The 19,196-nt window shown below is 41.8% G+C and overlaps 1 protein-coding gene across 5 annotated transcripts in view; it reads right to left on the reverse strand.

The window, feature by feature from the left end:
- Positions 1 to 11,495: 11,495 nt before the first annotated feature.
- The window catches only part of RAB30 (RAB30, member RAS oncogene family), a 41,502-nt gene continuing 33,801 nt past the window's right edge, over positions 11,496 to 19,196 (reverse strand). For all 5 annotated transcript variants that reach the window (XM_027657038.1, XM_027656873.1, XM_027656806.1 and 2 more), the window contains 2 exons: positions 14,668 to 14,851; positions 11,496 to 12,602 (listed from right to left, as the gene is read on the reverse strand). In XM_027657038.1, the coding sequence (XP_027512839.1) occupies positions 12,352 to 12,602; positions 14,668 to 14,851 (435 nt within the window). In that variant the 3' untranslated portion in view covers positions 11,496 to 12,351. The remainder of the gene's footprint in view (positions 12,603 to 14,667; positions 14,852 to 19,196) is intronic.

Here is a 19,196-nt window from a genome sequence, read left to right on the forward strand (position 1 = left end):
TAGAACCAGAAGCAGACCTAAAAGTACTGTGACTTTTTATTTTTTCTTTTGAGGCATAAAATGAATGTGCACCATTTACATTGTGACTGGTGACAGGGAGGTGTTACTTGGTTCATTCTCAGCTGCAAGGTGGACATTTTTGCATTCCTGTGTTTGAGGCCTCACCTCATTTCTATTGCACCTACTTAAGCCCCAGACTCAGTGTTTGTTCAGAAGAGTTTTGTGTCTCAGCATGCAAGGAACAAATTGTATCAATACTAGTATCTAAAGCACTTTATAAAGACAGTACTTCTACCTTAGGAAACTTGAGAGGCAGATGTTGCTGGAAGTTAGAAGAGTATTGTGGGAATGTATCATTTTGTGCTCATTTTGTTCCTTGTGTATTTTACTCACTATGTGTTGTTGATCATTGTTGGGTTCAAGGCTAGAAGGGTTTTGTGTGTGACTGAAAAGCTTCTCTAACTTCACAGTCCCCTAGTCTCACAATAGGTACCTCAGTGGGGCATCCACACAGACCACCAAATTCGGGCAGGACCTTCCTAAGGCAGCCAACAGAAACCATACTTGGGATAGATGGAAAAACACCTTTGGAATTTGAGCTGTAATCTTTGTGTGCCTTCATATCTCTTCTACAAAATAATTATGTACCTGCTCATTAATTTCAGGAAACTTGGGGAAGTATAAGGGCATTTACTTTTACCACCTTGTCTCTTACCTACTATTTTTAGCATGGATCACCATTACAAAGCATATAGGTAAACCTTTTTAGTTTCTCAGTCTCTACCCTAAGTTCTGCACCTTCTAATCAAATGCATTTCCCTTTCAGGGATGGGAAGGAGAAGAGTATTTGAAATCAAACAAGCTGCTTCTGCAGCTGAGCAGGGTATAAATGAGGTACAGGCTCTCCTACAAGGGTGTAGGTGTACTCAGACTGCAGGCTGACCAAAGAAAACAGCAAGCAGCAAGTCTGTACAGGTAAATTCCCTTTACAAAGAAGCTTTTAAAAGAAGCTTTTTCAACTCAGCATTGGTTTGTTGGTTTGGTTTTTTTCACTACTTACAGTTGAGGAAACCTAGGCACAGGTTCAAAGACCTGCCTGACATAAGAGCAGGGAGCCCAGCTCTGGAGACCCTAAATTACCATCTTTTCACTGTCCTACCCTGCAAGTTACTAAAGCACACCCCAGAAGTTCTTCCCAGTGTTTAAGGATGCTGCAACAGCAGATGGCAGTGGAAAGAGGCTCAAGATTTCTTCTTATGAGTCCAAGCCTAGATCCCCACAGTCCCTGAACGTTAAATAAAAGAGCAAGGAAAATCTAGTTATAGCAAAGAAAGAGGCAAAAAGGAGCAGAATTAGACATCACAATTTGATGATGTTTAATTGATAAATTGATTATGTTTTTAAGAGAGAGAGGGAAAATTTACTTTAGATATGCAGAAGAAATCCTTCACTATGCGGATGATGAGATACTGGCACAGGTTGCCCAGAGAAGTTGTGGTTGCCCCATCCCTGGCAGTGTGTTCAAAGCCAGGCTGGATGGGGCTCTGAGTAATCTGGTCTGGTAGAAGGTGTCCCTGCCCGTGGCAGGGGTGTTTGGAACAAGATGATCTGTAAGATCATTTCTACTCAAACCATTCTGTGATTCGCTGACCAAACTAACCACAAACATCATGCCTGCAAATGGAGTCACTTGTTACGTGTGGTGCCAGTGACACTACTGCTGCCCAACACAGCAATTCTGCACTGTAAGGGACAAACAGCTCCATAATCAAGGCTTCTTGGCACAGCCAAAGGGATGTGAGGGTAACAGCAGAAGCCGTATGGACTTTACAAACTGTTGATGACTTACCCAGCAGAGCTTTAGCCCTGCATTTGACAGCAAATCAAGTGCACCAGAGCTGCACCGTGGTTGCTTCAGTCAGAATAGTGCAGGGCTCCGGGGTGAGGCCAAGTGAGAAGGCCTGTGCCTGCACCTGTATTTACCAGTGCTATGCCTGTTGAAAAGATTTTATTTATTGCAAATAAAATCCTACTTGATGAATCCTTGGGGCAAGTGGAAAAGGAGTAAGAAATGTTTCCTGCCTTGGTAAATCTGCATTTATAGCTTATGTAGAAGAAATAAAGGGAAAGACAACATTACTCTTACTCAAATCACTGAGCACAGGGAAGGCAATACAGAAAAGGTTTTAAGACATCATAAAACTTGAAAACTAGTTGTTTCTAGTACAGCACATAGTAGGAAACCGCAGTTATCATTGGCTCTCTAAGCACTCCCTTGTGATGAACTAGGCAGACACCCACTTTATCACAGTGGTTAGGCCTGATCCAAGTGATACGCCAGAGACTTGATGCAACTATGAAACACTGCCAGAGCTTCTACATCATATACCTGACATCATCTTGACATGAAATGTTTGGTCCAGCATGAGTGATTTTTCTCAGCAGACAATTCATTCACATACTATGGTAAGTGATAGCTTTGGTGCAAGCTGATGTGATTATAAGCTTGTACAAAAAGACTAGAGCTCAGCATGTTTAATTCTGAAGGTAATAAAACTCCTGGAAATGCATACTGACTTTGTGATTGAATCTCTTTGCATAAAAATCCATAAATCAAGACTAGATTTTAAATTAGGTAGGACTTTCTGTGGCATACCATTGAAATTAATGCAGGGCAGTCAGATCTCCAGTGCTTTGTGCAAGAGGACTACACACAGAGTGAGAGGAAAAAGTACTGTTGTGTGACAGGCCCCTGTCAGCAAGGTGACATCTTCTGGACAAAGCTCCTCATGTGCTCTTTAGGGAGATTGACCATGAGAGGGTGGAAGAGAGGCAGTAAAAGCTCTCTTGGTTTTTCTCCTGTAGTCTGTCAGTCTTGCATTTTTTTCCCCTGGGCAGCTCGTTTGCTTTTTACAGGGAGCCTTTGTGTGCTCACAATCCTTTCAGCCACAGCAAAGCCTGGCACAGGTTGGCCCTTGTTGCTACACCTGATGAACCAGAAGAAGGTTGCACATCCCACTGGTTAGAGGCTCCTTGCAAGGAAGGGCTGCTACTGTTCACCTGCCCTTTACTTTTCCCCAGAAAGAGATTAGTCTCCCTTCACCAGCCTTCACCCCCACAGGCAACACACTCCATCCCTCTACTCACCTCCCGAGCTGTCTGAGTATTAAGGATATTTCCTTCTCCTCCCTTTGTTCCACTCCTTCCTATTGTTCCATTCCTTCCTAGAAGCATGCAGGGACTTTTCACTATCCAAATATCTCTCTGTTCTCTCAGTGCCTCAAATTGCCAGCTTCCTGGGGAACACAGAGCAGATGGCCCAGCACTCATGTCAGACATTGACCGAGGAAGGAGCTTCAAGGTCAACGGAAGAGGCAATAAAAGACACATGGTTTCTTCAAGCTTCACAGCTTGTTCCTCAGCATAAGTGTTAGCACAAGTCATCTTTGAAGTGGAGCAGAGCACAGGGGAGGAAACTTGATCCCCAGAATGAGTCAGAGCACAAATTTTATAAATATTTACCGAAAGACTAAAGGCTTAAAATGAGAGATCTTGCGCAAAAGAATTCTAGGCCTTCAGGAGGGCAGGTCATTGGGGAACACCAGTGGAGTTCAATGGGTATGAAAAGAGCAAGTTGAAGACTGAAGAGAAAAAAGTCACTGGGACAAAGAATCAAAGACAACTGAAGCATCCAACCATCATCTTTATCCAACACAAACCTAACACCGTGCTTAGGACAAGAGTTTAGCCTGCTACAGGTTTGCAACGACAGTGAGTGGGATGGTGCCTCTGTCGAAGACCACCCTCTAGTGACTGATACTGGCATTTCTTTGGCTATGATCTCTCCTGCTTTAAATAATTATTTTTTTCTCTTCTAGAGAAAAGGGACATCACTTTCATGGGCAGCAGCTTTACATTTGCTCTTCTTGTGTGCATCAATGCTGCAAGAGCCTTGGCACGCTCAACCCAAGCAGAAAACCCTCAGCAGCCATTCATTTGTTGGTCTGATGCTACATCATGTCAAGTGAATACCTTGTATTTAAGGCAACTTTGCTTTGCACTTTAAATCAAAAACCAAACAAATCAAACACTTCAAACACCAAGTGGAAAGGATTAAACATTTATTTACATACAGATACACATGTAAGCAATTTCTAAGTATAAAAAAGGACATTACAAATAAACATGAAGCATCATACATTCATCATCCTGGTCATCCAAAATACATTCCTTTCTCAAGCCCACTGTACCACACTTGACCACAAGAACTTAAAGAGACAAGCCAAATGCTTCTGACAATCAGTGATTCACAGTTTGGTGATTTGCTAACACTTATACCCTCCCCAAAGATAGCACTACCCCAACAGCAAGATCAATGGTCTGACCAGCTGTAGTGCATTTTTTCCACTGAAATGGTTGTGCTTGATCAACAAGAAACACATTCCCTCCTCATCCTTCTGGCTACATGTTTTAGAATCAGGGTTCTTGCTGAAATTCTGTATATTGTGCTAAATTCACAATTGTTGGGGAAAAGACAGCAGAGCTTTGTGGGAAAAACTCCAACCCAGAAATTCCTTTAGTGCTGTGACTTCCCTGGCATGGGAATCGCAAACAAAATGCTGTTGTTAGTTCTTAAGCAGATTTTTAAAGTACAATTCAAACTACAGTTGATGGTATAAAATATACTTTGCTCATGCTGTAAAAAAAATTACGTGCTTCAATGTTGATTTGATAGTAATCAAAGCTGAGGGTAATTCAGATTTTCTCCTGAGGAAATGAAGATGCCTTTGTAGCATCTCTAAAAATTATCATAGCTTTCAGGAAAGAGGAAATGTTTTAGATTCAAAAACCTAAAGGTAATGCAGAGCATGACAAACTTGTCAGTTAGATAACATTACAAAGGGAAACAAGCCAGTAAACATAAAATTAAAATGCCTACTCAAAGTATTAATGAATTCATATGAGAGCTGGGTGAGTCTTCTTGTATAGATCAAAGGCAGTTTGGAAAAAAACCTCATGATCTGCAAATTCACAGAACAGCCAAATATGTGCAGCAGAACAGAGTGAAGTGGAAATAAAAAAGCAGAAAGAGCCGTGTCCCATATTGACAGCTGAGTGACTGCAGCTGCTCCAATCTCATGGTTTTTGTTTGGTTTTTTTTCCTTTTGTAAACAGCTGTGGAGAATAAAATGGATGTGGCATATCTGCAGTGCATCTTATTATGCTAAAAACCATGGCATATTTTAAACTACTTCCCTAATATCCAGAGATATACTTGTCACTCCAAATCAGCATAGCAACAAGCGCTGGGCTTGCTCCATACTCTCATTACATGGCCTTTTCTCCACTAAAATGTTGGCTTCAGAAGTTAGTTTTTCCCCTTCAGTGCTGGCTGTATGTGAGGGTGAGTGGTAACCCTTTCTTCCAAACAGTTTGCAGGAGTTGAGGCAATTGCAATGCCTGAAATCATGGCAGCTGTCCCCACCATAGACCAAGCATTTTATTCTCACTCCATTAAAATGTAAAAACTATTCCCTCTCCTCCGCCTGCCCCTCTGTAAAGATTTGGCTGCTGGGGGACACTGTGGCCACTACATTTACTAAAGCTCATGCCAGTGAGCCCCTCGGATATTTTTACACCACTGCTCCCATGACAGCTCAGAATGACTCTCCTCCACGTAGCTCTAAGTCTCACTGGCTGGAGAGCAGCGTCCACCTGCTCACTTGTACCAACCCCTCCCCCTCATTCTTAACATCTGAATCTCTTGTATTGGTCCCATAAGAAAGGACACATTCCTTACAGGGTGCCCTAGTTGGAATGGGCTTACTGAATTATTAACTTTATGTCCATAGCAAGGAGCTCGAGGTGGCACAAAAGATGAGCCACTGATGCTCTTCCTTCTAACCAAAGCAGGAGTGAGAGCCAGTGGTTCATGCAACCAGGACACCATACAACCCAGTCTGAGATCTCCCTTCACAGTGCTTGAGGCATGAGCAGTATTGTGAAAGAACAGTCACTGATGAGAGGTACAAGAGGAATAAAGCTTTGAAAAGTGCCAAGATTTGCATTCTCATGACACCAGACACACCAGAGCCTTTGATTGCTGCCTGTGAAAGCATAAGAGTACTTTTAACATCCCCTAGGCTCCAGGGAACCATGCACAGCTAAAACCATGACTGACACAGGTTTTGGTCACGTCATTTTTTCCCTGTGGACGAGGGAACTGGACTTCAGAAGGTACTCAGCAGGGACACCACCACAATGTACTCACAAGTGCATGTCCTTGGCATGTTATCCCAAGATAAGCAGTAGAGGAAAAAGCAAAGGTGCAAATGTAACAGTGGCATCTGCTTCTTGAGTTTAATTATAGCACTAACCAGAGCTAAAATTACCTTCCGAGGTTACTGGAAAAGGATAACTGGTTCAACAAATGTGGTCACATCCGCAAAGTGCTAATTGGAAGTTATTAATGTGAACAATCTCTGAGTATTGTAAAGCCAGCTCCTGTTTATCCAGACAGAGAAACTGAGCTGTTAACCCTGACTATGCTCTTAAAACCAGTCTAATGTTTCACTGACAACATTTACAGCCTAAATTACTCATTGCCATCTCATTTCTGCTGTATCTGGGTTATCTTTCCCCAGTTACCTTTTGACCGTATTTGGAGGAGCAAGCTTTAGAGATTAGGCTTTCTTTCTGGATGTGTGTCTCCCACTTGGAAAGAAACAAAGATCCTCAACTCACACAGCATAGTTTTTACTTCTGGTTTAAGTTACAGCTCGTTCACATGAGGGGAAAGGGTGTAATGGCATCCATGAGTGATGACAGCCAGTGATCTACCCCAGCTGGATACAGTACAGTACAGCAAAGGCGACTTTGGGTCAGTAGAGAAGGTGGTGATTAGCGAGGTAAGTCAGAGCAAGGCAGTGAGCTTTGGGAGCCTTGCATCACGGTCAGCATGATTACCCTGTTGTCTTTCCTAGCCAAGATAAATCCTAAACTGAGGCAGATGTGAGATGAGTAACATTTATGGTACATTTAACTACAACTCAAGTGGATGATTGCATTTCAAAGACATGACCAGCTGTAGTTTAGGCTGCTTTGCTTAGGATGCACTACTTTCTTGTAAGAGATCAAGCTGGTGTTTCCCCACCACTCATCATAGTGATCCTTTGCTGCTTGTGAACAGTAACTACAACAATTATTAGCCACAGCAAAAACAGAACAGACTTGATGCAAGGAAAAAGGGTGATTTCAAAGTCCAAATTTGTTCAGATAAAAAATAAAGTTTATAAACAGAGGAAGAAAACATTTTGATGTAACATGTTTCATGCGGTTTTCACTACCAGAACTGATTAGAGTATTTCCTTTGTCTCCTCAGGGTTTTCTGGTGAGCCCTTACATACAGAGACATTTAAGGACAGAGAGTTTCCATACTTGCTCACTGGGAATTCACAAAGTTTCCTCTAGAAACACCTTTTTCTAACTGAATTAACTCAAAAAGAACTTTGTTGGTAGGAGCCATCCACATAAGGATATTGGGTGCTTTAACATTAAAAGTAAAAGAATGCAGAATTTCAGATTATACTCAATTTCAGAGCATCCCTAATGAAAGTCCAATCAAAATCTAATCCCTGGATGCAATTTTAAAAGTGGAGGGGATGGAGAAAATCCTGAGCAAGCAGAATCATCTCTTTACTTTGCATTTGTTGCTCCACAGAGTCATCTTCCCCTTGCGCAATGGGCTGTAGCACTTGTTCTGCCCCACAGCCAGGAAAGGGTTTCTGTGACAGTGTTTCCAGCCATATCCAACCCCAATAGCACCACAGGTCCCCAAAGGGCAGCCTATCCTGCATGTTTGCTCAGCCTTTTTTAACAGCTGGAGAATTTCACCTATTTTCCAACTGAATTCAGTCGCTGACTGCAGGAATCATGCCAGTTCAACATTTCAGCCTGTTTTATAGACAGTTCTTCATACTGAAAAGAGAAGACAAGTGGAAAAGCAGCTGGACAAACAGCAGTCCTTAGGGATAATGAACAAGGCAAAACCCAGTGGGTTTTACTATAACTAATTGCATCCCTTGTCAGCAAAAGCTCAGGAAAGCCTGTTGTCCCACATGTGTGCACCTACCGTGCTTCTGCATCACTAATTTCTACTTTCTTTCTTTTCAAATCACTGTCTCCTGTGTCAACATCAGTCTGCTGCTGTTATTACTGATGCTGAAGGAATTCAATAGCCATTAACTGCAGAACCTAGACTAGAAGGAGCCAACTGTTACCAATTCAGCCATTTCAAAAAAAGACAAACAGCACCAGCAGGCTGACAGATTTTAAGGGCTGTTTCATGTGTTCCACAGCAAAGAACAAAGTATCTCACCCGAAAATTTGTCATCTGTGGTTTTCATTAAATAATGATCACAAAGCCATTTAGCATTCAGCACAAACACATATCTGAACTGCATGCTCAAACAGCTTATCTCTAGGTCAAATCAAGACTTCAGTGTTTGAGGTAGGAGGAGGCACCCAGCGTTCCCCTTCTTTACACAGTTCATAATTTCACTTTTTCCATCTTATCTCTTTGACCCAAAGGGCTTTTTTTTTCCCCTATCACTTTCATAGGAAACACAAATAGGAATAGAAGGGAGTCATGGCTTGTCTTAGCAAACTTTACTGTAAATATCCAATGACCTGAAGCACAGAATGTTTGCTGGTTTACTTTAGATCAGCTTGACTGAATCAGTGGCTGCACTGGAAATCAGAGTTTAGACCATCCAGGTTTCAGAGATGTTTCTACCAATCTCTGCAAACAGGCTTGCTAGACTAAGCAAATACCTGTTGACCATCCAATATTGGCTTCTGCTTGGAGATAATCGTTGTGCTAAAAAATGTCAAGAAAGGGTCTTGTCATAAGACTACTATAAAAATTAAAATTCACCCAGAAATAAGATTACTTCATGGCTGTGAATATATTGCTCTGAAAATACACTAAAATCCAGCAATGACAATAAAAGTAATGCTTGACTCTCTTGATAGTAGAGAACATGCCCAGTCAAATTTGGACCCATTATATCAATTCTGCATGACTTTTGGACGCTTGATCCAGCAAGCATCACAAGGCTTTTACTGACAGTTCTCTCACAAATCCAGCAAGTTGTTTAGTTGGTGAGCTGATTATCGCATAATTGGGATTTGTATTTATTTTATGTTCTTTTATTTTTCAAGACTTTGATCACTATGCCACAACACTAAGTTGTCATTAGCAGCCAATAAAGCTCCTCTTCTAGTTGGGAAGCCTTCAGCAGTGGATCAGACTGTAGAAGAGAAGATAAGCCCTCAGTGCTACAAGGAAAGGTGGATTGTATGCACTCAAGAGATACTCAAAGGTGTACAAAAGTAACTCCAGCAAAGGAGTTACTACAATAAAATACCACTTCTTCAACAAGAGGTGTGTTTGCAAAAGTCAGAAAAAGAGGTGAGTCTCAAACTACAGTTTTGGCTTATGACCTTGTCAAATGTTGCACATACCACCACTGTTTCCTTTCAAGTTTTTAAGTATACACAGAATAAACATTGAAAGGAATCAGCTCAAATTTGACTGGAGAACATTAGGCCAACTGCAGCACTCCACCCCGCCCCAAAAGAACATCACTGTTTGAAGATCGAGTCCTTACGTGAAGATTTGCTAGCAATAAAAAGAAACAATGCTTTGAGGTTGGTAGTAGGCTAGTCTCCAAATAGTCACCTACAGATTAGGAAAGCACTAGAAAAAGAGATTTAGGCTTCTAGAAACCTCAAAATAAATATCCAAGAAAATAAAGTTAGCAGTTTCTGCTATTTGAACAGTTCAGCTTGTTCAGTCATGTTAATGCATTAGAATTCCACCTCCAGAAGTGATGCAAGGAGCACTTTAAAATGCATTTATAATGGTACTCAGTAGGGATGAAGAGTACCTGCCCATTTTTGATGCTTTTGGAAATCAGGCTGAGAAACCCATGGGTGTTTTAGTGAGCAGTGTCCTTCCTCCTTGATTAACTTGATCAAAGAGCCCTGTCCCATTTGTTATCAATTACATGCTGATAGGTCCAGCATCAGGGGAGCAAGAACAACTACAAATTAAATGCACATAGTATTGATTTTTAACTTGAGTGTTACTTGACACAGAACCTTCAGCCTTGCTATAAGGAACTACCTAACAACTGTGCAGAAGCAGCTGTCTCTGAGTTGGGCGCTCTTCACAAGTCCAAACAAGGTTGCATTTGGCAATTTGGGGAATGCTCAAGAACACATTATCTTTCAGCACAGGCTGTATCACAGGGTCCAACACAGCAGAAGCCACCAAATCCCACACATTTCTAAATGTTCCAGATTACAGCATGAGCAGAGACTGAAAAGGACCAGGCCAGAGCAGCAGATGATGTGTTCCCCATCTCCTCACACTTACAGAAGATCTTGGCTAAGTGTTACCTAAATGACAAACAAGCTTCATGCCACAACTTGTACATCTTCCTTTTTACCACTAGTCATAAAAGTGGCCTAAAAATAGCAAGAAAATATTAAAAATGGCCATATGACACATCAATTTCCCCCCCAGAGTCAACTCCCCATTATGTATCAAAGGCACAACATGATAAAGCCCAAAGAAGCCTTTCCAGGAAACAAAAAAAGCGCATTTTAAAATGCCTTTTGTTGTCATTGTTGTTGTTTTTTTCAAGAAGTACTTACTGGCAGCTTTTTATGTCAATACAGAAGCCCTGTTATAATCTTCAGTAAAAGCCAAATAATATTAAATTCAGTAACTCTAAACTGTAGCATATGACAGCCATGTAATTGCCAGAAGATATTTACCCCAATTAGCTAAACTGAAGTCAAACTTCTAAATATAATTATGTGCACATTCACCATCTTTTGATTTTGCACTTTAATGCAACTTGTAAATTTGTGATGCATTGTATGGCAGTAGAGGTGGAATAACACCACAAACTCCATAGTGCTTTGACTTCAGGTATTTTGTAAGAAGAAATTGCCTAAACAGTTACATGTACACTGGAGTTTGGGAGTAAGAGCACAAAGCATCAAGGAAATAAAATTATTCCACATCCCTGAACCTGAAAGCTATTCTAGTAGAGAGACTGGATGCCAAGAAGATACCTTCAAGAGCATCTTTGAGAGCAGTTCCACAAGGTAAGAGCTGGATGAGTTAGACATGGAATGATACCACTTGCAACCCACTGCTATTTCCACTTAGCATTAAAAACAAACAAACAAACAAAAAACCTCTACAAAATTGTACTCTTGCCTTTCAACAAGAACTGTATCTACAAGCTTTATTTTTAAGATGGACATATTGCAGACCATCACTTCAAACTGTGCTTTCTTTGAACCCTTATACACGATCCATTTGTGCACAAGACTTTGGTCATGTCTGGTACACTTTTTCCAAGTTCACCAACAATCTTTCCTAAGGTTAATTTTTTACAGTAGGACATGACTAATGGTTTGTTTATTTATTTATTTTTATTTCTGGAAACTCTTGTCATCCTACACTGGATGTCAAAGAAAAGCACAGTCCTTTCCCACTATGTTCAGGCCTAGAAAAAGAGGTAATGAGATTTTTTTATTTTTATGAACAGTGCTTATTAGTGTTTTTTTCTTAACCAGTCTAAGTTACACATTCAGAGAATAGTAATGTAGTAAGACTATGTTTGGTCTATGGAATATCTGCTGAACTGCTAGCACCAAAGGGAGCAACTGAGCTGTATCCATGTCTTCTTCAGTCTTGAAAACGTTGATATACGTAACTTTTTTTTTTCCCCACGTTCATGAAAGTGCCTGTAGATGAGACACATAACACTATTTCAAACACCAGAGTCCTCCATGAAGACAGGTGGGCAGACGTTATGTACATGTCCTAAGAGCTCACTCACTGACAGGAAGATTACCAGCGTAGTCCAAAGTCAGCATTCATTGTTGGGGTTTTTCTTATTTTTTTTTTTAACTTTAAAAACGATCAAACACATTGTTCTGTAAGACAGATTTTGATCTTTTCAATATCTTCAAGAGAGGCTGGTCTACTCTCCCATAGAAGGAAACAAAACAGCTCATGTTCTGCATTACATGAAGGACTTGTGCAACTCCTCCTTTCCTGACCTGCTCCACAGACTTTGAGAAAAATGAAATTTAAACCCTGCTACCTTGCCATGTAGTTGGAGCCATCAGTCTGCCATGTTTCCAGGACTGCAACCTGACTCAGGGTAAGTCACATGGGTCAGATTGGCAGGAATTCTTTCAAGCAGATAAATCCCACCAAAAAAAAAAAAAATCCTCTTGGCCCATGGCCCACATGTCAGCTCTTTAATTAAAATTACAGCAAGTCAAGTAGCTGATACTTTTCCCCTCTCCTGGTAGGGGGGATGAGACATTGTTCACAAGGGTGTTCTGTCGTGCCTCGCTGATCAACCGGCAGGCCAAGTCCAGGAAGAGTTTTTCCACATTATCCGATTCTTTTGCTGACGTTTCCAGATAGTACATGTCCTGTGCTTCGGAAAACTCTGCAGCTCTTTGCTGGGAGACTTCCCTCTTATCAGCTAAATCAATCTTATTACCTGTATTGATAAAATATTTTAGAAAAGGAATTAGTTTGACTTCAAAACCAAGACAAACTGAGGTTTAAAAGGAATAAACAAGAGTTTGTAGTTGTGTGTAAAGTGGTTTTGATATGTAACTCTTAGCGCTTGCTCTCCCCTCCAAATAACAGATTCCCCAATACACTCAAGTTCATTTAATATCAGGGCATTTAATAAAATATGCCTTGTGAACATTCAAATCAGTTAGCTCTAATTTAGCACCAGTGCATCTGTTTGCTGCTATCAACTAACATTAAAGGATTTCCATTTTAATATCTATTGAAAATTCTCCTATCCTTGCTCTGGGGAGCACTTAAAATGTCAATTATAGCATATGAGACACTAAATGTGATATTTATCATGTTATAAGCTTTAAAAAAAAGCCTGGCATGGAAGACAGCTTTCCTATTTCAATATTCCCATATAGGATTTGGCTATGGAGGCTGGAAGAGGGACAGGACTGGGGGGCACTTACAGAGTGAGGTGAGGTGAGAAACCAACCCTCTGCTTCAGAGAGATCAGTTGAGCAGAGAGTTGATTACAGCCTCAAGCAAGTATCTGATATGATTATACACTATTACTGGTCACTTCACTTCAAACATGATGTTTCTGCCATAAATTAATCTTACAACAAAGATAAAAGACCAGGACCTGCAATAACAGGCAGCTGTGTCCACAGACTCAGTAGGTTCAGGAGGAAACATCTCCTGGCCTCACTCCTACCAACAATTTTGTGAGAACTAGTGGGAGGAAAAGATGGTGTTTCCACTAGCAAGCCTTGTCTCGTTGCCCTCCTCTCATTTGAGATCGCCTTCTTTCCCAAGAATGCAGTTTCTTGGACCCACTACATTCAATGAAGTTACCTTTCTAAACAGATTACCATCCAACACAAGTGATTTATGGGTGTCACCATCTTCAACATGTGAATTATGACTAAAATATGTTTTATATGTTGCACTGTAGATGCTGGCAATTAACTTAATGTTCACTAAAAAATTAATGTGTACATTTGTTAGTCATGTAATAATTATTTCTGCCCATTTGTACCCAGGCCATACTCAAGGAGTAGGAGTTTCTTGTATGGAAGCTCTATGAACCCCACAGCTCACTTGAAATACCACTGAGGCATGTAAAACTCAAAAGAATTGGTTTTTTTCAAATACACATTAAACAGTCTTTACAATTACCTAGACTTCTTCGTTTAGACAACAAACTATTAAAAGTGATATCAACACTGCAGCATGAAACTTTTTGGCTTTCCCCAAGTTATTTTTCCATTGTTCTTTATATATTCTTGGACTCTTAAAAGCCAAATCCAGACTATCAAATGCTGAAAGCAGAGTATGGAAAAGCATGGGTAGGCAAAATAACCTTCCCCTTGCTTATAGCAGACAGATGGCCTGAGGTCTGTTTTGTCTTGAGTTGAAGCTCTACAGATTAATATAACATTCAGTTATTTATTTTTAGTTTCCCTAAAATCCATGCAAAATTATCCAGTTTTCCAGCTCTGCCCCACCTATGAATGCTACAACGCACAAAACCATCCCATCCTGATGTGGTTCCCAGATCCTGACCATTTAAGACAAGACTGCTTGTCCCACTCCTATGTGGTACAGCAACCTGCAGTCATCAATAGCTTGAGCAGATCCTCACATATTTGTAGCTTGAAGTCAGAAGGAGAACTTCTCTATTCTTAGCTCAGTTGGTAGCTGCCCCATTCCATGGTCCTTTATGGGACCACGCATGCAATAGCCTTAGGCCTGAAACAGGACCACACTTCAAAGGTGGTCATAGCACCGTGAACACCACTATCATTGTCTTGGGGTTATTTGCACAAGGAATGGTTCAAGCACTGGGTTTAAGGCACCAGCTGGACCCTGTGCCCACCTACAGTTACAACTGGTTGGCAACAAGATCCACCGGACCAGTTCAAGCATCCTGCACCAGCAGTTCGCACAGATGTCATGTTTTCCTCCTGCTAACACCTCCATCTGCCCAGCTTACCCCCTGTCACAGCACCCCGTGAGGGATGATTGTCACTTACCCACTAGCACAGTTATGACCTTATTGCTGGCATACTGCTCAATTTCCCGCAGCCACTCGGGGAGGCACCGGAAGGATTCCTCACAGGTGATGTCGTAGGTCAAGATCAACGCGTTAGCACTGCGATAGTAACTCTGCGTGATGGATCGGAATCGCTCCTGTCCTGCTGTGTCCCAGATCTGCAGCTTTTGACGTAACAAGGAAGGGTGGTAAAAGGAAAAAAAAGTTATTTAACGTTTTTATTTGATGGCAGTACTGTTTTGACCTAAGAAAAAAAGACCCTCCAGGGTAAAGCAATGCTAGGAAAGCACTTAGCTTTTCTCCCTTTGGCTTCCCTTCCCCCAGTACTATTTGTTTCGATTCTTGCACTTGTGGATTGAAATGCAAGGCACAAAGTCAGCTGGCACTGCGGCTAATGGCCCCTGGAAGCTGCAGGTCTCAGCGCTTTCATGTGACTTCCATCATCTCCCTTTACTGTGGACAGAGCTGCTGGCCTGGAGTTACAAAGCAAGTGCTCGAGGGAGAGTCACTTCTCCTGTTCCTGAAGTTCAACAACAGCAGCAACCATTCCCAAGAACAAATAAGAATGCCTCTCCTCTAGCTCCCAAAGCTAGTTATAGTTACTCTGAGATGATGCACTGATGAGTGGAAAGCAAAGGAACGAACAAGGAGCTCAGCTGAAGGCTCTGAAGGCTGATCTAGGGATTCTAATGTACTTCCTCTCTACAACTTCAGCCATCTCATAGTTTGCTTTCCTAACATGTAGAGTTGGTTGACATGGCCTTAACTATATCACAGAACCACAGAACGCTTTGGGTTTGAAAGCACCTTAAAAACCTAGTTCCAACCCCCCTGCCATGGGCAGGGACACCTTCCACTAGACCAGGTTGCTCAAAGCCCCATCCAACCTGGCCTTGAACACTTCCAGGGGTCAGGCATCCATGACTTCTCTGGACAGCCTATTGCCATGTCTCACCACCATCAAAGAAGTCATGAGTGTTTGCCAAACCCTCTGGATCCAGGAAGACAACGTACATTTCCCCATATAAACTAAACTTATACTGGTTTTATATTTTGACCATCTGATAGTTTTTGGTGGGCCATCAAAACCTCAATCCTTCAAAAAGGAAGTCTAAGAACAAACATTCAAAATTAACACATTTCAAGATAAAAGAGTATTTCTTTTCAGCTTTTCTTTTTTTAAAGCACCTCTTACTGGAAGCAAATATGTGAAAGGATGATTTCCAGCCAAAATCCTGTGTACTTTGGGAAGAAAAAGGTGTTTCAGAGTTTTTCCATATATTCAGCAGCCTGTAACAGAGAAAATCTTATTCTTGCCCAGTTCCAAAGTCAAGCTACATCAGCCACTCATCATAAATATGTTAGTTTGAAATGAGAGCTCCCAGTAGCAGCTTTCAGGCATGGGGTATGATTTTGAAAAAAATACATTTTTTGCAGAGAAAGTAATTTGTGGCTGGCTCACAGCCCCTGGGCACCTTTGTGCTTTAATCTCTTGGCATAGTTGTATTTAAATGGCTGAACCTGGCACCTGTAAAGTGATACACAAAACCATAAATGAAATCACTTGAACGTGAAAATCAGATAATGAATGAGTCCTCGTTAAAACAAACCAGCCTCCAAACTCTGGCATATGGAAAGATACAGATAATTCTGTTCTTCCTCAGCTGTTACCCAGGAAAAACATTTACTGACTGTCCACTGGTTAACTCCAGCTTATATAGGTTCTGCATTTATTGAGAACATAAAAACTTGCTGTGCATATGTTCTTCCACTGCTTTAATCTAACAGACATTGAAAACAGAAGGGGATTGTGCTGGGGAGAGGGTTTCTCACTGGCTGCAGTTATGAGTCTCTCTCTGAGCTGGGTGCCCCTGATCTTACAGCCACTGAAAAACTCTTCCCGCACACAAAATGCACATCTCACACTTCCCCTCATTGGTTATTTCTGCCAAATAAAATATTTCATAGCAACCATTTTACTTGTTTTGTTTTGTTTTCAAAATAACCAAAGGACTGTGTCTGATTCAGCCTGTGGAAAATCTAGACGTTTATTTTCTTGGAGCTTCCCGCTCTCCCAATGTTTGCACACACACTTAGCTTTCCACCAAGTATAATGAGGCACAGGTCTATGTAGCACTAATGATGCTTAGCTCTGACCAGCACAGTAACTGCTGGTTCAAATTTGTGGACCCTCTTGGCACCAGTGTTGCACATAATTTTGGGGTTTATTAGAAAAAGCCAGATAAAAATCCCCCTCAACTGCACAGTGCTCTCTCAGCTTATTGGCCAGTGAGCTCTAGTAGCTGCTCATATCTGAAAGAGTTTGCATACAGCTTTCATACCAGCAAGTCCCTCTTCACTGACTTTCTAATGACAGTTTTGAAAGTTGAAAAGTACTTTCCCCCAGAAATCTCTATTCTATTTTCAAGACTAAAAACTTTTTGGTAAACAGCTCTGGATCCCAGCAGATGTGCAGGAAAGGCTGCCCAGTACAGAGGCAGAGTCATGGTTCAGGCACTGCTAAATGATCTAACAGTCAGAGCAGTGTCTTGTTTGACCAAGATGTCATTTTTATTGCTCTTTGCTCATTCCTGCTTTTCCTGCTCATTAAATGTTTATCCTCACAACCACTGCTTACTCAAAAAGTTTCAGCTACAATATCACCCTCTGAAAGAGATCTGCTTGCCTTTCAGACTCCAGAAGGCTCATTCAAATATCCAAATATCGTACTAAAGCTTAGCCCTCCAAAGCTTAGTCACTGAGGCTGAACTCCAGCAAGTCCAATCTACTGCATTGGTGGTGTCAGGAGAGGGACTTTAAGAACTCATTTGCTATGTGAAATACAGCTGGTATGTCAGCTACCACTTACTAAGGCTCTGTGACACACAATCCTGCCTCAGGGTGATTCAGGTAGTTGCTTGGAGGGACACTTGTGCATTCATCACACATTTGCAGAGCAGCAGGGACTTCTCATTTAGCTTGTAGAGCACCCCATAACCATCCTTGCCCTGAGATAGCCCATGCTGGCATGACTGCTCCCAACATTCACTTAAGGAGTTTGCACCGTCAGCCCAAGTTAGTCTTAAAACAGGATTGTATCACAGGAGCAACAAGTGAAACAGACAAATCCTTAGGGTGAGTTCATCTATACAAAAGCCAGGCTTCAGATGTAAGTGATGTTCTTAAGGCTCCATCAGTACTTGACAGAGAACCAGATGCTAGAAAAGCAGAGGTGTATGAGGTGGATGCGATTCATCTTCCCCAGGATTGTTCTTCTCCCTCCAGCGACCAGGACAATCTTGAGACTTCTGGTTTAAGCCAGATATATAATGGCAAAAAATGAATTCCATCTCCAGTGCAGTGATTAAGCCATTTACCAGCTCAGATCCTCTGGGCTGCTTCACTGGGGCTGATTTTGGCTGAAAGAATCATCTCTGCAGTCTGAGGAGCTTGGACAAACAGCATCTGTGTCCTGGCCAATGTTGCTACTGCCCACTAATGAGCACTGAAACCACTGGGCTGAGCACTAACACCACAGGGGCTACACGTAATCCGCTCTGCCTCTCTGCCTGCTGCTCTGTCCTGCTTGCACAGCCATGTGCTGAATATTAACTCAGTCTTTAGCAGGTGAAGGTATTTATACCTTGTCCTTCACCTGCTCAGGCAGGAAGGTCTCCTGATCAAGTACCATCACTTGCCATTGGTTTGCACAGCTCCTCATGCAGCAGGGTGGTAGGCTGCTGACATGATCACGGCTTTTAAAATCTGTCCTGAACTTTGGAACACACCACACAATGTTTTTCTAAAAAACCTCTGTGGTGAAATACAGATTAAAAAAAGCCCAGGGCTGAAAGTCTGCCCAAATCCACTGTTTCCATCCCACCACTGGAATTTCATGCACCCCTGAATTTCATGCTGGCAGAATAAATCCAGGAGCGGCTCAGGGACCCTGAACATCTTGACATTAGAGGCTCAGATAACCATACTCTTCTCTCCTCACTTAGACACCAGAGTAGCTGTAGTGAAACTTCTACTAATGAACAAAGTGGCGCCAGCCAACATCTCTGGGCTCTGGAACCCAACCATGGATCCCATTAAAGCATGAGATTGGTCCCCAGTCTACCTTGGCCCAGGTAAAGTAGGTCTCTGCCAAGTGATGCTCAGGCTCAGTTTGGGAGTTAGCATAGAACAAGGACAGTTTCCCAGCAGTGGTTTGGTTGCAATCACCCTGTTTTAGAGGGTGAAAGACTTAATAATATGGAGACCTGTGCCCTTTGCAGTTAAATCTGTTGGCTCAAACACTACTACTGTGGTTATCTCTGCTTCTCCCAAATCTGCAACTTGGTAGAAGTGGAAGATGAGCCTTTGTTGTGCAGAACTCAACAAGTCCAGAAGCCTGCTCTACCCAATGGCTGTCTTGGGAGCTCACAGGAGAAGACTTTCATCAAGCACATCCCAGGGAGTACAATAGATTTCTGCTTACCAGAAACACTGTGAGACAAGGCTGCA

Source organism: Corapipo altera, unplaced genomic scaffold, assembly GCF_003945725.1.
Source record: "Corapipo altera isolate COAL_440 unplaced genomic scaffold, ASM394572v1 0, whole genome shotgun sequence".
Lineage (NCBI taxonomy): Eukaryota > Metazoa > Chordata > Aves > Passeriformes > Pipridae > Corapipo > Corapipo altera.